The following is a 21,452-nucleotide window of genomic DNA, read 5'->3' on the forward strand; positions in this document are numbered from 1 at the left end:
CTTAGCAGGTCCTTCCATCAGGACGTGGGATTTACCTCTATACCACTTGATTTCGGATGGCCTGATAACTCAAGCTGGTGAACAGACTGGCACGGACGTGATGATGTGCGAGTTCCGAGCCTAAGCCTCAGGAGGCCTTGCACTCCTCCCCTCACTCTTGGGACCCCACCGTCCTCCAACAACTAAGGCCAGCCTGACAGAGAAGGATGCAGGTGCCCCAGCTGACGCTACCCTAAGTCAACCTACAGATGGGCAAACATATGCGAGCACCCAAGATGAGCAGAGGTGTCTCCATAATCCTGAGGTGACCACACACTCATGACTCAGTACAGCTGAGACCTCAGTTGCTTAGCCTATCTAGACTCCTGAGCAATGACAGGTACTGACCTTTGAAAAAAGTAGTTTATAAAAGAATACTGCCCTTGTATACAGTGAGTTTTTATACAGCAGCTGATACAGTTCCCTCTACAAAATGATCTACTCCATTAATCTCCAGGTCTGGGACTAAATCTTATTCTCATTCTTTCAATACTCAGTTTCCAGCACATTGTAAGTTCTCAGTGAAAGTTAATTAAATTGATAGCGTCTTATCCTCCAAATTCTAAGCTGTAACATTACTCATGCAATAATGCATCTACTTAATTTTATCTTCGTCAGGGTGATCATTCTAGTTAGAGCAATAGTTAAATATACATAATAAGTTTAACCTTTAATTCTTCCACAGATTTAATACTCATAAAACTGAATTTCTTATAGCTGTACCTGAATTCTAATAAGATAAATGAGCACTTGGAATATCACCAAATTATCTTAAACTTTAATGGGTGTAAATCACACTACATAAATTACACTCCCTTCCACATTCTGAATTCAAGTCAAGGTCTACAAAACTTTAACACTCAATTGAAAACAACTTTTCCTTCTCATTCAATCTGCCAAGTTAGACAGAATGGCAATCAACAGAGTAGAAAAACATTACTAGTAGTTTGGAAAGTAATGGGGGCAAAACCTCACACCACAGCCTGTGCACTCAGAGGACAGAGAAAGTAGCTGAACATTCCTCAGCAAACACAAGATTAAAGACTAAGGACGGTAAATGGTGGTACTGTTACCTTTCTTTGAGCCTGGGACAAAATACATCTTAATATTAACTCAATCATTTAGACTGGATTTTTGTTCGAAAGGGCGGAGAGAAGGCAACATACTCAAAAAAGGAAAAAAATAAATAAAAGCAGAATCTTTTGAATAACCACCAGAACTTGCCCTGTTCTCTGAACAGACTATTTTGCTCCTGTAGTTAAGAACCACCAAGGATGAGCAGCCTGCTTTTGGAGCCCTGTCATTTCAAAGTTGCCCTAAAACCCTTAGATACTAGACCTTCTTAAGCCACAATCGGGGTCATTGAAGGTTTTTTTTTTTTTTTTGCGGTATGCAGGCCTCTCACTGTTGTGGCCTCTCCCGTTGCGGAGCACAGGCTCCGGACGTGCAGGCTCAGCGTCCATGGCTCACGGGCCCAGCCGCTCCGCGGCATGTGGGATCCTCCAGGACCGAGGCACGAACCCGTGTCCCCGGCATCGACAGGCGGACTCTCAACCACTGCACCACCAGGGAAGTCCTCATTGAAGGTTTTTATAAGCTTTGTCTTCCTAACACCAGTCCCCTGGAGTGCGGTTAACTCTAAGTGAGCTCTCAGCAGTCAGAAATAGCAGGGCAGCGGCGATTAAGATTTTCCCACTCATATCCCTTACGTTTTTCCAATTCACAGGTCAAAAAACTTTACTCATTTATTAGGTAATTTAATCCCTCCTGGGAAGCAGCAGAGAAGGAAAAAAAACAGGAATATGGAGTCATCACACTAGCAGAAACGGTACTGAAACACAAAGTTATGTGCAACAGACCTGCCATGAAACCCAGTCTCTGCCATGTGCTAGCTGTGTGACGTAAGTCACACTGAGCCTCAGTTTTCTCATTTGTAAGATGGGGAAGTAAATGACTGCCTCTCTGGTACACAGTGAGCATCAGATGACCTATTTCACATCTCTTTGTAATTCACTAAGCACACGGCTAGCATGGCAGGGGCTCAGTAAAGGGGCCCTTTACCCCTTCCAATTTTATGAAGGCTCTTTCCTGTTTTCCACCTAATATTTTCTCATCCTTCAAGGCTGATCCCCATCTCCCTTTTGCAATCATCCCAGTCAAAACAACATGCTCCTATTTTTTTTGTATCTATTTGACAGTCATTTAATTTTGCCATGTATTATATAGTGTAGTTAGATGCTTATATGTCTGGCTACTTTTGTTTGATTTAGAATGTCTTGGAAGAAGCAGTGTCATCTTATTTCTGTAAATCCTGTTTCCTCCCCTTGTCCCCAGCACAATAAAATTTGCTCAGGGTCCCCAACCAATGTGTGACTTTTCAAGCACTTATTCTTCAAAATATTAAGACATAGCAGCAGCTTTCGGCAACCTCTGCATTATACAGTCATCCATTAAAAAAAACAGAACAAGCAATGATTTGACATGTCGTCCCTCAGCTAAGAATTACTTTGACAACAGCTGTCCAGAAAAAGGCTTATTTAACACCACAGGATCAGAGGCCATGTGTCTCACATTTTCTCTCTAAAAGTCAAGAATTCCATCCACATCTCTGTATCTGAAAAATGATATAAAAATTGAGTAACATAAGCCATAAACTAACAACTATTTCTAATATATAAGCAACTAGACTCTATAATATTTTAAATGCTCCTTTAATTATCTTTTATATATCAAGATATTTATATATATATATATATATATATACACACACACACCTATATAGATACGTATCAAGTCATAAGCCAAATAGTCATTATCCAGAGAAAAGTATCAGAATAATTTTGTTCATTTCAGGGCCTCAAAGAAAGCCCTATCATCATATGAGCAGTAATAGTTAAAACAACTAACTTTCTCAACAACCCATGAGGCCTTCTATTCCCAGCCCAAGACACACTCAAATCCTGCAACCCCTAGAAACCATCTGACTAACCAGGTACGAATCATGTTCTTTCTACTGTGAACTGCCTGTAATTTTTTATCACTAAAAAAACTTATACTTTAGAGTAAAAACAGTACATACCATATATATACATTTTTAAAGAAAAATAAATCAAGTACTACGTACATTTTTAAGAAAAAAAATACTATTCTTCATTTTTCCAGATCCTTTCTTAGGAAATTATATACTACCTGGTGATATTTTTCCGCAGGTGTTGAAACATTAATTTACTTTTCATTCTAATAAAGGCTTTTTTGATTCTCAATTATAAGTTCTTTGAGGGTAGGATTTTCTTATATTCCTTTGTCTTCCTACAGAGCCTAGTACACGGATTTGTGTAAAATCAATTACTTATTTGATTTTTCATAATAAAAGTGATTCTCTGACACGAAGAACTTGGCAAGTCCTATTTTTCACATACGCTCCAGGACGACAATCCAAGAACCACCTACTCAATACCTACACGATTCTCTCACTCATTCATGCAAATATTTATCAAGAACCTACTATGTGCACAGTTCTCAGTGCTGAGGCTAGAGCAGTGGTCAAAACACCAATTTTCGATATTCATGAATCAATCTTTATGTGTACCTGGGGATTCAAAGATGAGGTCAAGGGTGTATCTCACCCAAGAACTCTGATGTGAAAAATAAGTAATGTGAAGTAAACGACAGAGCGGTAGGAAAGGATAAGTCCTGCCCTAAGATGGAGCAGTTTATTCACACACTGTCCGGATACCCTAAGCTAAGGTACCACATTCACTAGTATGTTTCATGCAGTTTACAATAAAGCAGGCCAAACAGCACATCTGATCACAAAGCTTCCTTGACTCAGGTTCATGAAGCTCATGGAGCTGCTAAATTTCTATATTTAAAAACAAATCTTTGTTTCGTATCGTGTTTCACAGTAGGTCTCATTAGTTTTAACAGGAATAGGAATTACTTAAATTTCACAGGTTTAATTAATTCTGAAGCTAAGCTGCCTGGGTTTGAAACCTGTATTTACACTAGCTCTGCAACCTTGGGCAGCTTACTTGAACTTATATGCCCTGGTTTCTTTACTTGTAAAGTGGGGAAATTAGCAGTACCAAACTTTCAGAGCTCTTATGAGGACCAAACAAAAAAATGTACAGTATCTAAAGCATTTAGAACACTGTTCGGCTCATACACAGATCGATATGTGTTACCACCACTATCATCATCTTTATAGTCTTATTCACTTATTTTACTAGATAAGAGTGATGTCAGGGTCTTTAAGGGACTTTCTCAATCCTTTAATTCTAAGGAAGTCTCTATATTGACATAAAACATTTAGTATCACTTTTCCATATATAACATATATAACTACTGATCTACTGCCTAAATGCCTGTTAACATCTGCAGGTAAACAGTAAGTGATTGCCCATTAGAGAAAGTATTTCATGATTCATAAAGGATGCATGATAATAGAGTTGCTTATTATGAATATTATCCTCTTAATGTATATGCCAACTTCAAAAAGCAGGTCCTGGGCTTCCCTGGTGGTTCAGTGGTTGAGAGTCCGCCTGCCGATGTAGGGGACACGGGTTCGTGTGCCGGTCCGGGAAGATCCCACATGTCGCGGAACAGCTAGGCCCGTGAGCCATGGCCGCTGAGCTTACGCTCCGCAACGGGAGAGGCCACAACAGTGAGAAGCCCGCGTACCACAAAAAAAGAAAACAGGTCCTTTTTGTTCCTTCACACCCACAGACCTCCCATGAAAACAAGAGCAAAACAAAATAAAACTTTTGAGTAGCTCTCCTGGCACGATATTTTTCAATACATTGAAAAAGAGCCTTGTTTCACAAAGTAATTGTTACATTAGTAATCCATGTCAAACTGCAAGAAGAACATTCATGTCACCAATGACTCAAGGTTTAATTTGAGACTTAAGACAAAAAGGTTATCATGTGAGAAAGCAAAAGTGTCTGTAATATCCACATATAACACTAGGTTCTCGGCAAGACCTAGAACTCAATTACTGTTGTCCTAATGTCCATTTGATCAAGATTACACTAACAAAGATTATGCAGGTGGGAAAACTAAATGACCGATATTCTACATAAATCAAGAGGAAAAGTCATACAGTTAACAGAAAAATACATGCGACAGTCTCTTAGCCTACAAGTATATAAAGTGGACATGGAATTTACTGTTCCCACCCTCTCTACAACTTTTGAATTGTTTCTAGACTAGATGTCTTAAATTTTTTTTAATTAATTTATTTATTTATGGCTGTGTTGGGTCTTCATTTCTGTGCAAGGGCTTTCTCTAGTTGCGGCAAGTGGGGGCCACTCTTCATCGCAGTGTGCGGGCCTCTCACTATCATGGCCTCTCTTGTTGCAGAGCACAGGCTCCAGGGAAGCCCAGATGTCCTAAATTTTTAACTTGGTTTTCTACATGTCACTTTAGTTTCTTCGGTAAATTTTTTTCTTTAATACTTTTCTCTCATCCAAAATTTAATAAAATCAAACATTCATTCACAGGGCCATAGGTGACACAATTACAGAAAGAATCCACAGTAAACTGGAGAGACTGAACTACACAAAATCTGGTTTATATTTATGTCTCAAAAAAAAATACATATATGCAAAATGGACTACTAGGTGTGGGGCGCAGACTGGGAGCAAACTAGAACAAAACCCATTGCCATACACAAGAGTAAAACTACTCCCAAGGTGATTAGTGCAGTGTCCTTACAAACTACCCAGCTGATATGTCAAGTGTAGTACTTTTCTAATTTGAATGACAGTAACTTACATTGCTACCACTATTGACTGTGCAAGCTTCAATCTGAGTCTTTACTGAATGCTTGGTGTTTAGCACTTTATGTACTAGCTCATTTGATAACCACAATAATGCAATGAAGTGGACACTATGAGAAGCTGTTTTAGAAATTAAAAAACTGAAGCTAGGGCTTCCCTGGTGGCGCAGTGGTTGGGAGTCCGCCTGCCGATGCAGGCACACGGGTTCGTGCCCCGGTCCGGGAAGATCCCACATGCCGCGGAGCGGCTGGGCCCGTGAGCCATGGCCGCTGGGCCTGCGCGTCCGGGGCCTGTGCTCCGCAACGGGAGAGGCCACGGCAGTGAGAGGCCCGCGTACCGCAAAAAAAAAAAAAAAAAAAAAAGTAACCTATTAAGTAGCTGAACCAGGATTTTTTTTTTTTTTTTTTTTTTTGCGGTACGCGGGCCTCTCACTGCCGTGGCCTCTCCCGTTGCGGAGCACAGGCTCCGGACGCGCAGGCTCAGCGGCCATGGCTCACGGGCCCAGCCGCTCCGCGGCATGTGGGATCTTCCCGGGCCGGGGCACGAACCCGTGTCCCCTGCATTGGCAGGCGGACTCTCAACCACTGCGCCACCAGGGAAGCCCTGAACCAGGATTTTACCCCAATGTTTGATGTCTCATAGCCCAATTACCTTTGTTTTTTGTTTTTATAACTAGATTCAGACATACTTATTTTCCATACTGGATACTGGACAAGAGCAGCTCTTTCAATGCTGAGTTAGTCCCCCATTCTAATTTAAGACCATTAACTGACCCTAGGAAACATACTGTTTGGGTTTTGTAACAGGTATCATCTCTGATTCCATCTGTAATATACGGAGCACTGCTCATTTTGCCAATTACTCACACATCTATTTTACTCTTTAACTCCATCAGAAAGGTTAATTACAAAAATTCAGATTAGTGTGGGTTTGTTTGCTCTTAAATATTTTCAAGACACAATATAAAAAAGAAAAATACAGAGAATACTGTAACACGCCGGTACTCAACACCCAACTTAAAATCTGAACATTCTGGATACGTATTCGGTTCCTAGGGCTGTTGTAACAAACAAACCGGACGACTTGAAACGACAGGGATTCCCCATCCCGCCCCTCCCCACAGTTCCAGAGACAAGAAATCGAAAATTCAAGATGCCGGCAGGGTTGTATCCTACCACAGGTTCAGGGAATCTACTCCATACTTCTCCACTACATTCTGGGGGCTCCCAGAAATCCTCGGCACCCCTTGGCTTGCAGATGAGTCGCTCCACATCTGTCTCCATCTTCATCTTCACAGGGTGTCCTCCCCTGTGTCTCAGTCTCCTCTATATGAGGATACTCATCCGATTAGATTAGATACTCACCCTCACCTTAGCTTAACTAATTACATCTGCAACAATCTTATTTCCGAATAAAGTCACATTCTAAGGTTCTGGGGAGGATTTTTTTTTTTTTTTTAAGGAAAATTACAGATATAGTCGAAGGTCCTTATACACCAATCCCCAAACAAATAATCCTTCCAGAATCCCCAGAGATAAACCCTATCCAGGATACGGTATTAATTCCATTGAAGTTCCATGTGCATGTAGTCGTAACTAATATAGAAAATTTACGCTGCATGTTATAAAACTGTATATAAATAGAACTGTATTATACCAATCATTCTGCAACTTTTCTCTCTTGCTCATTGTTTTTGAGATTCACTCGTTTATAGCATTCTATCTTACGAATATGTCACACCGTATATTTATTCACTCATCTGTTGATGGATATTTGAGCTGTTTTCACATTTTTAATATTTTGAACAATGCTTCAGTGGACATTCCTGAATAGGTTTCCTTGTGCTAGAATTTCTCTAGAGCATACTCCTGGAAGTTCACTTCCTAGGTCACAGAGTGGAGGCGCTAGGTATCTTCAAGCTAAACAGACAGGACCAAAGTACTGTCCAAAGTGTTTGAGAAAATTTACACTTTGGCCAGAAGCACGGAAGTACTTACCCCTCTATACACTTATTCAAGTTTAATGTTTCCAAACTTGTAAAACTGAAAGAAGGCAATTGGTATTTCAGCATTTGAATGTGAATATCCTTGATCACAAGGGATGTTAACCATCTCTTTACACTGTACCAAGTTCAGGGATGACTCTCCAGAATATATGTCCATGTCAAATTCCTAGAACCTGTGCATGTTATTTGGAAAAAGTCTTTGCAGGTGAAATTAAGGATCTTGACATGAAAAGATCATCCTAGATTATCAGCTGGGTCCAAATCCAAGGACAAATGTCCTGATAAGAGACACAGGGAAGATCTGGCAGGCAGAAGAGGAGGAGGCAATGTAAAGACGAAGGCAGGCACCGGAGTGATGTGGTCCTAAGGCAAGGAAGTCAAAGAATGCCAACAGCCAAACCTGCAAGAGGCTTCAAAGGATCCTCCCCTAGCGCCTTCAGAGGGAGTGCAGCCCTGCTTACACCTTGATTTCAGATGCTTGGCCTCCCAAACTGTGAGAGAATAGATTTGCTTTAAGCCACCCAGTTTGCTGAAATTTGTTAGAGCAGCTACATGAAACTAACAGTTTATTGGCCATTCAGGTTTCCTATTCTTTGAATTATTTATCCTTTATCTGTTCAAGAATTGTCTGCCTTTTCACACAGTTATACAGGAGCTCTGTATATATTTTAGATATCAAGCCTATGTTAATTATAGGCATTGTGATATCATCTCAGTCTTATTATCTTCCCACTTTGTTTTGCTTATCATGAAATATTTCAGCTTCACTTTAGGAGAACTTTTCAACCTTTCATATGAGTTGTAACTTTGGCTTTAAAAAAAAATCCTGTTCTATTCTTTACATGTTCTCATGTTTTCTTCCAAATTTTTGCTTTTCCCATTTCTGTATTTAATATATTTAGAATATATTTGTGCACAATGTGAAGACAGACTCCAGTATTATCTTTAATTCCATATGGGTAGCCAATTATCCTAGCAACGTTTATTCATCAGTCTACTGATACTTTCCGGAAAATGTATAATGCCACCTGTAAAGCATATAAAGTTTATATCCATGTGTGAGTTTATTTCTGACCTGCCCCTCTACTAATACCAGTCTATCTCAATTACAGTAACTTGGAACGTTGGTAGGGCAAATCGCCCCTTGTCACTCCTCCTCCTTTTCTATATAGTCTTGGCTATTGCTGACCCTTTGCTTTCTCATATAAATTTCAGTATCATCTTATCAAGTGATGTAAAGCAAAACTCTGCTAGGGGGTTGTAATTGTAATGACTTACCGACAAACTTGAGGATAAATCCTATCTTTATGAAATTGACTCTTCCCATTCAAAAACAAGATATATTTATCTTTTATGTTCTTCAGTAATATTTCTCCCCAGGGGCCTTGCAGTATTAGGGTGGGATTTGTATTTAAGAGGTTTACTTCCACTGGAGGCCTACACGCCGCCGCTGGGGCCGCCGCCATGTCTCTAGTAATCCCCGAGAAGTTCCAGCACATTTTGCGAGTACTCAACACCAACATCGATGGGCGGCGGAAAATTGCCTTTGCCATCACTGCAATTAAGGGTGTGGGGCGAAGATATGCTCATGTGGTGTTGAGGAAAGCAGACATCGACCTCACCAAGAGGGCAGGAGAGCTCACTGAGGATGAGGTGGAACGTGTGATCACCATTATGCAGAATCCACGCCAATACAAGATCCCAGACTGGTTCTTAAACAGACAGAAGGACGTGAAGGATGGAAAATACAGCCAGGTCCTGGCCAACGGTCTGGACAACAAGCTCCGTGAAGACCTGGAGCGACTGAAGAAGATTAGGGCCCACCGAGGGCTCCGCCACTTCTGGGGACTTCGTGTACGAGGCCAGCACACCAAGACCACAGGCCGCCGTGGCCGCACCGTGGGTGTGTCCAAGAAGAAATAAATTTGTGGGCGTTGTCTGTTAATAAATAGTTTATACAGTTAAAAAAAAAAAAAAAAAAAAAGAGGTACTTTATGTGTTGATGTTTTTGAAAATGAATTATTTTTCCCTACTGCCATTTTCTAGTAAGTTATTGTTATTTAATAAAAGTGCTACAGTTTTCCAATATCAAGAAAAACAAACAACCCAATCCAAAAATGGGCAGAAGACCTAAACAGACATTTCTCCATAGAAGATACACAGACTGCCAACAAACACATGAAAGGATGCTCAACGTCACTAATCATTAGAGAAATGCAAATCGAAACCACAATGAGGTATCACCTCACACCAGTCAGAAGGGCCACCATCAAAAAATCTACAAACAATAAATGCTGGAGAGGGTGTGGAGAAAAGGGAACCCTCTTGCACTGTTGGTGGGAATGTAAATTGATACAGCCACTATGGAGAACAGTATGGAGGTTCCTTAAAAAACTAAAAATAGAACTACCATACGACCTAGCAATCCCACTATTGGGCATATACCCTGAGAAAACCGTAATTCAAAAAGAGTCATGTACCACAATGTTCACTGCAGCTCTACTTACAATAGCCAGGACATGGAAGCTACTTAAGTGTCCATCAACAGATGAATGGATAAAGATGATGTGGCACATATATACAATGGAATATTACTCAGCCATAAAAAGAAACAAAATTGAGTTATCTGTAGTGAGATGGATGGATCTAGAGACTCTCATACAGAATGAAGTCAGTCAGAAAGAGAAAAACAAATACCATATGCTAACCTATATATACGGAATCTAAAAACAAAAACAAAAATGGTTCTGAAGAACCTAGGGGCGGGACAGGAATAAAGATGCAGACGTAGAGAATGGACTTGAGGACACGGGGAGGGGGAAAGGTAAGCTGGGACCAAGTGAGAGAGTGGCACAGACATATATACACTACCAAATGTGAAATAAATAGCTAGTGGGAAGCAGCTGCATAGCACAGGAAGATGAGCTCGGTGCTTTGTGTCCACCTAAAGGGCTGGGATAGGGAGGGTGGGAGGGAGACACAAGAGGGAGGGGATATGGGGATATATGTATACGTATAGCTGATTCACTTTGTTATACAGCAGAAACTAACACACCATTGTAAAGTAATTATACTCCAATAAAGATGTTAAAAAAAAAAAAACTTCAAAGTTTTTTTTTGAACCAGAAATTCTACCTCTCTGATCTAGCTTAAGAAATTAAAAAGGGTTGTCTATAGATACTGATTTCAATGTTATTTATAATAATGAAAATGGAAATAATCTAATTAGCCCAAAATATGTGAACAGTTAAGTAAATTATGATGTATTTTCAAAATAAAATAATCTCTCTATAAAATTCAATTTATAAAGTCTATCTACCGACCTAAGAAAATTCTCTTGGTAAGTGAAAAAGCAACATAAACTTTATTTTCAGTATTGTAATTTTGTTTTAAAAACATGTATTTTATTTGTTCAAAAAATTGCTACAGATTTCTGTATGTCTGCTGGGTAAAAACTAGATAATCTTCCTGAAGTCATTACTTTTTCTAGTTTCTCTATAGGTCCCCTTAAAATTGTCCACATAGAAAATAAACTCTCCATATATGCAGATGGTATAACTTTACCACTACAAGTTTAACGATGCTCTTTTTCTTACTCCATTACAATACAGGCATACCTTGGAAATACTGTGGGTTTGGTCCCAGACCACCACAATAAAGTGGGTCATACAGATTTGGGGTGGGGGTTCCCAATGCATACAGGTTATGGTTACAGTATACTGTAGCCTAGTAAGTGTTACGTAGCATTACATCAGAAAATGTATGTACCTTCATTTAAAAATACTTTATTGCTAAAAAATGCTAACCATCGGCTGAGCCTTCAGCAAGTTATAATCTTTTTGCTGATGGAGGGTCTTCCTCAATGTGTTTTCTTTTGCTGCTGACTGATCAGGGTGTTTGTCGCTGACAACTGAGGTCGCTGTGGCCAGTTCTTAAATGAAGTCTGCCACATCAATTGACTCTTTCTCTCAAACGATTTCTCTGGTGCATGCAGTGCTGTTTGATAGCATTTTACCCACAATAGAACTTCTTTAAAAGCTGCAGTCAATCCTCTCAAACCTTCCCGCTGCTTTCTCAATGAAGTTTATGTAATATTCTAAATTCTTTGTTGTCACTTCAAAAATCTTCACAGCTGCTTCAGCAAGAGTAGATTCCATCTCAAGAAATACTTTCTTTGCTCATCCATAAGAAGCAACTCCTCACCAATTAAAGTTTGATTGTGAGACTGCAGCAATTCAATCACATCTTCAGGAATCTTCTGAGCAGTAGGTCTCAACAGTAGGCTTGAAATATTCAGTAAACCATGCTGTAAACAGATGTGCTGTCATCCAGGCTTGGTTGTTCCATTTGTGGAGCAAAGGCAGCGTAGATTTAGCGTAATTCTTAACGACCCAGGATTTTCAGAATGGTAAGTGAACATTAGCTTCAACTGAAAGTCACCAGCTGCATTAGCCCCTAAAAAGAGAGCCAGCCTGTTCTTTAAAGCCAGGTATTGACTTCTCCTCTGCAGCTATAAAAGTCCTAGATAGCATCATCTTCTGATTTAAGGCTGTTTTGTCTATACTGAAAATCTGTTGTTTACTGTAGCCACCTTCATTATCTTAGCGAGGTCTTCTCTATCTAGCTAGGCCAATGAATGAATCTGCTGTAGCTTCTACATCAGCACTTGCTGCTTTCAGCTTGCACTTTTATGTTATGGAAATGGCTTCTTTCCTTTAACCTCATGAACCAACCTCTGCTAGCTTCAAACTTTTCTTCTGCAACTTCCTCACCTCTTCGTTGAATTGAAGACAGTTAGGGCTTTGTTCTGGATTAGGTTTGGCTTAAGGGGATGTTGTGGGTAGTTTGATCTTCTATCCAGACCACTCAAACTTTCTCCTTATCAGCAGCAAGCCTGTTTTGCTTTCTTATCCTTCACAAGAAGGAGTGATTCATTGTAGTAGCACTTTTTATTTCCTTCAAGAACTTTTTCTTTGAATTCACAACTTAGCTAACTGGTGCAAGAAGCCCACCTTCTGTCCTACCGTGGCTTCCAACACGCCTCCCTCACTAAGCTTAATAACACCTAGCTTCTGATTTAAAGTGAGAGATGTGCAACTATTCCTTTCACTTGACTGTTTAGAGACCACTGCATGGTTACTAATTGACCTAATTTCAATATTGGTGTGTCCCAGGGAACAGGGAGGCCCAAGGAGAGGAGAAAAAGACCAGGAACAGCCGGTAGGTGAAACGGTGAGAACACACACACCATCTTATACAGCCATGACTTGTGGCACCCAAGACAATTACAACAGTAACAAAGATCACTGGTCACAGACCACCATAACAAATATAATAATGAAAGTTTGAGATATTACAAGAATTACAAAAACGTGACAGAGACACGAAGGGAGCAACAGATGTTGGAAAAATGGCACTAAAAGACTTGCTCCAAACAGGATTGCCACAAACCTTCAGTTTATAAAAATGTAAATATCTGTAAAGAGCAATAAAGTGAAGCACAATAAAAGGAGGTATGCCTGTATGTAATAGTAAGTGATGACAGCCATCCTTGTCTTCTGATTTTTCAAAATCTTCAAAATCTTCACTCCCCATTAAGTGATATTTTCTGTACATTTCTGATGTTTAAGAAGTTTCTAGAAGTGCTTTATCTTGAATAGATTTGTTCATCCTGAGAAGATACTGAATTTTATTAAATGCCATTTCTGTTACATTAATGTAATCACATGATTTTTCTCTTTCACCTCTTAATGTGGTAGGTGATATTAAGTTTTTCTAATATTGAATCATTCACATACTCATAGGATAAGACATACTTCATCTTGATGTATATCCCTGAAATTTAGTATTTTATTAAGGGTTTCTGCATCCATGTAAAATGAGACTGGTCCTTAGTTTTCTATTCTTACATTTTCCCAATTTGGTTATTTGCAAAGATATACTAGCCTCAAAGAAGCTTTCTCTTTCTAACTTCTGAGACAGTTCTTACAAATTATCTTTCCTTAAAGGTTTGGTAAAACTACTTGAGCTTAGTCTCTTTTGGTAGATAGTCTTGGATTATCACTTCACTGTCCTAATGGACAACAGTTCAGGTTTTCTATTTCTTCTTGGGTCAGTCTTGTTTTTCAACAAAAGTATCACTTCATTTAAGTTTCATAATCTAATGGCATAACACTGTTCAAAGTAATTTTACGATGTTTAAATTATTCTATCTGTAGTAAATCTCATTTTTATACTAATTGCATTTATTTGTTCATGTTTTCATCAATCTTGGTAGCATTTGTCTCATTAAGTCTTCTCATGTAACTAATTCTTTAAGTAATTGTTTCTTTATTATTTTAAAATTTCTATTTTATCTTTGTTTTTAGCATGTTTATTTCTTTCCACTCCTCATAAGTTTGTGAATTCCCAGGCTCAGACAGCAATAGTTCAGTTATCTCAGACAACAGTATATTCAGCAAACACTACAGCAAAGACCAAAGAGTATAAGTTTAAAAAGGTAAACAGCCTTGCTTTTAGCTTTGCCAAATGCTAGTCAGTTCACAGGATTGTTCTGAAACCATGACCTATGAACCTAAACACTCCCATCAAGAGGCTAATTTTGGCACTATGAATTTACCAAGTCTGGGTGGCGGAAGAACCCACCTATACACACAATCTCCTCTGAAATGGCATGCAACTGCGCTTCCTTCCTTCCAAGGATGACTGCCCCTGTTTTCAGGTTTTATGTGAGGTTCTTGATCTCTTCCACCATATACCAAACCTCTTAACCTTACATCTCTCCAGTACTGAATGGCATGGGAGTTCTCTCTAGTGACAGGATACAACTCTTAAGTGAGTGAACGTTATTGGACTTCCCACTGCTTTTAGTTAGGATTGGTCAGTCCTCAAAACCCTTCCTCCTGGAGAAGGTTTCTCCTTCCTGAGCCAAACTGATGGGGGGCGATTTGAGCCTCTGGACAAGCCACATGAATCCAAGCGTGGCTCCTCTATAAGCCACACAGGATTTCTGTTCCTTGCAATTTCAAAGCAACAGATATGGTCCCGCCTACACCTAAAGGATATGAAAAGATTCTCTTCCATACACCTATTCCTAGGAAAATACCGGTGTCATTCCAGGCCTGTGTACCAAGGCTAACTGCATGGCCCACCTGCAGTTCAAACTGAGTTCATGCTCCTTTGAGTAAGGTCTGGGGTGTAGTACTGGTCCTACATTTTAAAAAAGGGCTGCTTTCCCATGGACAAAACGAGCTAAAATCATCTACCATGGTCAAAATTCTCCAGCATATAAGGCTTAAAAATGAACATAATCTGTGAGAAAGAAAGCAAGTTGTACAACTATAAAAACGAAACACAGTGCAAAACTTGAAAGTCAAGTCCCACATGTTCTGCTCTTAGTAAGGTACCATCAAAGCTTAAAGTCTGCCCTGGACCTAACAGAAACATTGACAAAAACATATGATTGTGTTCCCCTAGATTTTACTAAGGGCCACAGTCTTTTACACACAATTCAACATGAAAACCCCTAAGAATTTTTTTTTTCATAAGTTTGCAACCAACTCATTTGGGGGCAAAAACCTGACTTGAAATAGTGTGAGTCTATTTATAGTCACTTAGTGCTCAAAGGAAGTAAAATGGAGTTGAGTCTTTACTTGGAATATGAACATACTTTTCACTGTACTACAACAGAAAATAACACTTCAAATGTTGACAATCTCTGTAACACATGTATCATATCTGATTTTCAAGACGCCAACAAAATTTGCAGCTAAGGAAACTTTATAACTAATTAAAAGGCAAAACAAAGACTCACTTCGTAGTATAAATAATCTTTCCCAACATTATCTACTCTGTATTATCTAATCTATCCCAATATTCATACTTTTGAATTCAGGGTATGACTGATCCTACCTTATTCTCATATTTGGCATTACCTATAACTTTTTACCATTTTGCGTTAATTTCCCAAATAGGCTTGTCAGAACCCAATTACAAAGTTTTCTCCTCTTCTCAGTTTGGTCGCACCAAACAAGCAAGAATGACAGATATGCAGCAGAATGCGTGAAGAGCCTGGCAACTTCAAAAATGTGTAAATTGAAGGTATGAAGGCATAAAAACAGACCATAAATAGTTCCTGCTGACAAGATTTTTTTTAATTTTGAATAAACAATATATTAAATGGAGAAGACCACGTAAAATTTTTTTATAAAAATAAGGTACATTAACATTAAAAAAGCAGAGCCTTTTTCTCCCAATAAATATTGGCTACAAACAGCTTACAGATAATACTGCTTAGATTTCCCACTTGGAAGATATCTTGCAAGTGAAAAGGTAATAACTTTAACACCCAAAAGTTAATAGTAATAAAGAAGTGGCTTAAGATTAGGGAGAGGAAACAACACTCTACTGTAGAAAATCTTACACAACATTTAGCAACTGCAATCTTTCCAATCCTTCCATCTTTTGGCTTAATAGGCCTTAAATTTAAGAATGTACCCTGGAGAGGGCATAATCATTTTCCCCACATAGTAAAATTAGTGGGCAGAAAATACTGAAATACTACTTAATTATCTCAGCACAACATAGTATATCCTGCCTTCTTTACTTTAAAAAAAGACATATTTAGAGTTTGCTAAGTAGAAACTTTGTATGTGTAGTTTATGTGACTGTCATTAAGCACTTCAAACACTACCTTTTAATCTGACTACTCAAAGCATTTTATATCAACATTTTCCATTATATTCCTACACAGCTAGAAATTTTTTGACATGGAAAAATCATGGGAGGGAGTAAGGGGAAAAGGAAGGGAGGGGAGGGAGGGGAAAAGAAGGAAGGAGGAGGGAGGGGGGCGTAGAAGGAGATAGGAGGCTGGGGGACCAGGGAAAGCTACCTAGAGATGTAACCAGGGAGCTCAGTCTCAGAGGACAGAGAGAGTTCTCTGGGTAGATAAGGGTGACAGGAGCCTTTTAAACAGGTCACAGGGTAATGAAAAGCAAGATGTGTACGTTATATTCAGGTAATCACATTTGCTCCCCATCCCTCACCAGTCAAGTATGTATGAGGAAGCTTAGTGAAATCAGGTGCTATAATATGTTTGTGTACTTCCAGAATTCATAGGTTGACATCCTAACCCTCAATGTGAGAGTATCAGAAGGTGAGGTCTTTGGGAGGTGCTTAAGTCATGAGAGTAGAGCCCTCACGAATGGAGTCAGAGCTCTTATAAAAAGAGACTCCAGGGGCTTCTATGGTGGCGCAGTGGTTGGGAGTCCACCTGCCGAGGCAGGGGACACGGGTTCGCGCCCCGGTCCAGGAAGATCCCACATGCCGCGGAGCGGCTGGGCCCATGAGCCATGGCCGCTGAGCCTGTGCGTCCGGAGCCTGTGCTCTGCAACGGGAGAGCCTGCGACAGTGAGAGGCCCGCGTACCGCAAAAAAATAAATAAAAAGACTCCACGGAGCTCCAGAGCCCTTCTGCTGTGTCAGGACAAGGTGGGATAGTACCTTCTATGAACCAGGAAGTAGGTCCTTGCCAGCCACCACACTGACTCTGCCAGAACCATGATCTTGAACTTCCCAGAATCCAGAACTGAGAAATTTCTGTTTCTTATAAGTCACCCAGTCTGATGGTTTGTTAAAAGCAGCCTGAAGGCACTAAGACATAAAGGTGTAAGAGCTGGCAAGGAACGGACGCAATGCAACACTTAAGGAGACAGCGCTGTGGAGCAGAGAAGCTGACACAGTGACCACGGACTACTTCTCAGAGACCATGTGGGAAGCCAAGAACTCTGTCAGCTGGTCTGGTGTAACAGGGAACGGAAGCAATGAAATGAACCTGTTTCTCAATCACAGGGTAACAATCTAAGGTCACGGCGGACTCTATCCTGCTTTCTCCAATGCTGCTGCATTTCCGTCATGATCACTGGGCACTTAGTATTTCAGTAATAAAAATTTTAGGGACTGCTACCTTATGCCATTATAAATGTACACAATTCGGAAGAGCCATGTAAAAGAAAAGCCAAAACATAAATCTCTCCATGTTATATAGACTCAACTCCCTTTGTATTCTTGCTAGCCATGGGCAAGTCAGGATTCAAGTGTGCAAGGAGGCAACCTCCAACCACCAGTCACTTCACAGGGCCCTGAGGGGTCAGCCTGACTGTGCAGAGAGCTCTGCAAAGAGGGGGAGAAGGATGAGGGGAAAGGAGGAAAGGGAAGCAGGCTCAAGAGAAGGGACAAGGGGCTGGGAGCGCGAAGGGGCCAGCCTGACTCGTATGTGGAGTTCTGCATGGAGGGCAGCAAGCTGCAAGTCCCCTAACGCAGCCCTCCTCTCTGCTCCCTAGCTTGCTAGAACCATCTACCTTCTCTGGCTATCCTGCTAAGGAAAGAAGGCCAGGTGCACATCACGCCTATCATGTGTGAGTGCACTACAGCTTAAAACAGAGCCAGTTTAAAAAACAAAGGCTACCGGCGCAGGAAGAAAGAGGGAAGGCTGGTCTCCTTTCCTCCCAACACACATGGAACAAAAGTTAAGTATATTTAATATCTTACCTTTTGAAGGACCCTTCATATCCACTTGTAATCACTAGCTTAACACCTTCTGTCCATGCTACACTATCAGATGTGCACATAATTTTATAAGAAATGAAGGTAAGCTAGGAAGGAAATTAAATTCCTCTATGTGACAGAAAGTTTTAGATCACAGAATTTAGTAGTCAAGCTAAAATCTCAATCTCAGCAGTACATAAAGGATTAAATATATTCCAATGGGACAAAAACATCACAAAAGCAGAAAATCATCACTTACTGCTTCATCAAAACAGAGATTAAAGGCCATTGGAGAAAGAAAAATTTCTTCTCTACAATTGTTTGTTGTAATTTTTAAAATAGAAGCATGTACAAACCATGTCAAAATGGACAGAGTAGTCCATTTTTGGACTACTATGAACGGTAGTTCAATTTTTAGTTTTTTAAGGAACCTCCATACTATTCTCCATAGTGGCTGTATCAATTTACATTCCCACCAACAGTGCAAGAGGGTTCCCTTTTCTCCACACCCTCTCCAGCATTTACTGTTTGTAGATTTTTTGATGATGGCCATGCTGACTGGTGTGAGGTGATACCTCATTGTGGTTTTGATTTGCATTTCTCTAATGATTAGTGATGTTGAGCATCTTTTCATGTGTTTGCTGGCAATCTGCATATCTTCTTTGGAGAAATCTCTATTTAGGTCTTCTGCCCATTTCTGGATTGGGTTGTTTGTTTTTTTGATATTGGAAATCTGTAGCACTTTTATTTCCGAATACTTAATTTAAAATGCCATACTTAGAATTTAAGAAAATGTGATGTGAAATAAAGTGGCTAATATCAAAAATAACAAATACAATGTGATCTGCAGAGCTCAATGAAAATTTAAAACCTCACTTCTCATTACTGGTTACTGGATTTCATCTATGAATGTGCTGACATTTTTCATACCCTCCTGACACAGGATGCCAATCCTGGTTTACTTAGCGATCATCAATTCACTATGAAAAAATAGGCCTTTTCCATGGTATTATTTCAAAGTTTAAGAGATTTTGACAGGTCAAGCATCCCTTGGAATATGAACAGTAAATCTTTCCATCCCAAAGTAAAGTGCTATCAAGAAACTGACATCAAAATATTTAAATGCAGATCTGCCAGCCCTTCTCCCTCCAGCTTGCGCACACACACACACACACACACACACACACGCACACACACTTGGATGGTGCCTTTTAATTCTAAAAAAGGTAATTTTATAAAACAAATCAAAAAAGCCTTAAAAGTCTCTCAGTTTTCACAAATCAACCATTACACAACTGCACTTATTTTTTAAATAAATATTAACGGTCAGGATATAACGTCAGGGAAAGAAAGATAGGTGAAAGAAAAGGAATGATACCAAACTGATTGCTGGCAGTGGGAAGCCGAGGCAGACATTCCCAACTTCCCTGGAAGAAACTGACAGCTAAGGTCAAGTTTCCTGATGCTCTGGACTAGGAAGATATATAGATTTTTTCCAACATAAATGTGTACAAAAATTCAAACACCATGGCCTGGACATTAGTCCTAGAGTATCTAGTATCATTAGCTATAGTATCAAGCCATGTTTTTTTTTATTCTTTACATTTTGGAGACGTGAGAGCGTGCAGGGCAAGAAAAAGAAGAAACAGCAATATAAAGAAACAAATTAACTCTCAGAGGCTTGCACAAAGGGAGGGAGCTTTAGAAATCCTCTTCCCCCTTCAACGGGTAGGGAAACAGGCCCACAGCAAACACCTGAGTTACACCAACACACTCTACTCAGAGAGCTACTAATCCAAAAAGGGTCGTAGCTGGAATGAGGAGAGGAGGGAAAGGTATGATGCAAACCACTGGCACGAATAACCTATGAAAATTCAAAGGAAATAAAACGTGGTGCAGTCTCTGCTTGGAATGAGAATATGTCTTTCATTCTATCAGAACAGGAAATAAATGAGTATCAGAGGTAAGGAAACTTAAAATTGCAAAATGAAAAAAAAAAGAAAACCCTGAAAATAACTGCAGCATAAAAAGAGGTTAATAGTCATCTTAGTGTATAAAGAACACTTATAAATCAGTATTGATGAACATCCAAAATCTGAATGGAAAAATGGACAAAGGGCATGAACAGGTAATTCAGAAAGAAAGAAATATGAATGGCCAGTATGGAAGTGTTGAATTTCGCTAACAGTAAAATAAAAACAAGTGAACCTATCACTTGGCATTTATTTTATGATAATACCAAGTGTGAAGGGAAAAAAAATGACACTCTCGTACACTGTTATGGTAGCATAAATTTTAGTACTTTTGAGGACAATTTGGTAATCTGTATTATAAGATCTTAAACAATGTTTATCTTCCATCATCCAGTAATACCACTTGCAGAAATTTAAAGATGAACCTATTTAAGAATATAAATGATCATCTCAGCACTTATTTTAACAGTTAAGAATGGAGAAAACTTAAGCGTCTGAAACAAGGAAACTGAATAAAATTTAGATACAGGCAGACAATGGTCTATTACACAGCTATTTAAAACCACACTCTTGAAAAATAGTCAATAGTAAAGAATGCTCATGACATATGTAAAAAAATTGAAATAATTCCAGTTCATATACACAAAAGAGAAACACCAAACTGTTACAGTTGTCTATAGGCATTGGAATTATAGGGGATATTTAACTTCCTCTTTAATAATTAATATTTTATTTTTAAAGTTTTCAGATTACAGAAGCTTTTCCTCTTTAATATTTTAAAAATTCTCTAACATAGTATACTTCTATTAAAGTGTTCTTAAAGTACTATCAAAGTAGAAAACTTCTGAATCCCAGAATGCACTTTAAATAAAAGTATGCAATAAAAGGGCCAAAACTGGAGCTCAATATTTTGAGATGAAAATGAGTAATTTTTCCTTTCGTATGAAACCTGTAAATTCACACTGAAGGCAGTTTTTCTTTATTGAAGGAATTCCGATTTGTATCATTATACAAGTAGAAAATCTGAAAAGCAAGGGGTTTTGGTGGTGATGGTGGGGCAAGATTTATTTTAGTCCTTCTTTGATAATTTCTAAAGATTAAAAACTTCTAA

General features: G+C 39.3%; 2 protein-coding genes across 14 annotated transcripts in view; one reads left to right on the top strand and one right to left on the bottom strand.

The window, feature by feature from the left end:
* CADPS2 (calcium dependent secretion activator 2) overlaps window positions 1–21,452 on the bottom strand; it is a 492,820-nt gene that overhangs the window by 365,976 nt on the left and 105,392 nt on the right. The window lies entirely within an intron of this gene.
* LOC136128354 (small ribosomal subunit protein uS13) lies at window positions 9,289–9,747 on the top strand. Its single transcript, XM_065884168.1, has one exon. It carries the CDS (start codon window positions 9,289–9,291, stop codon window positions 9,745–9,747), a length of 459 nt encoding a protein of 152 aa, XP_065740240.1.

This window comes from Phocoena phocoena, chromosome 9 (assembly GCF_963924675.1).
Source record: "Phocoena phocoena chromosome 9, mPhoPho1.1, whole genome shotgun sequence".
In the NCBI taxonomy this organism is placed as follows: Eukaryota; Metazoa; Chordata; class Mammalia; order Artiodactyla; family Phocoenidae; genus Phocoena; species Phocoena phocoena.

Excerpts from the sequence above, each read along its gene's own strand:
- LOC136128354 (XM_065884168.1), top strand. The coding sequence starts at position 9,289 with ATGTCTCTAGTAATCCCCGAGAAGTTCCAGCACATTTTGCGAGTACTC.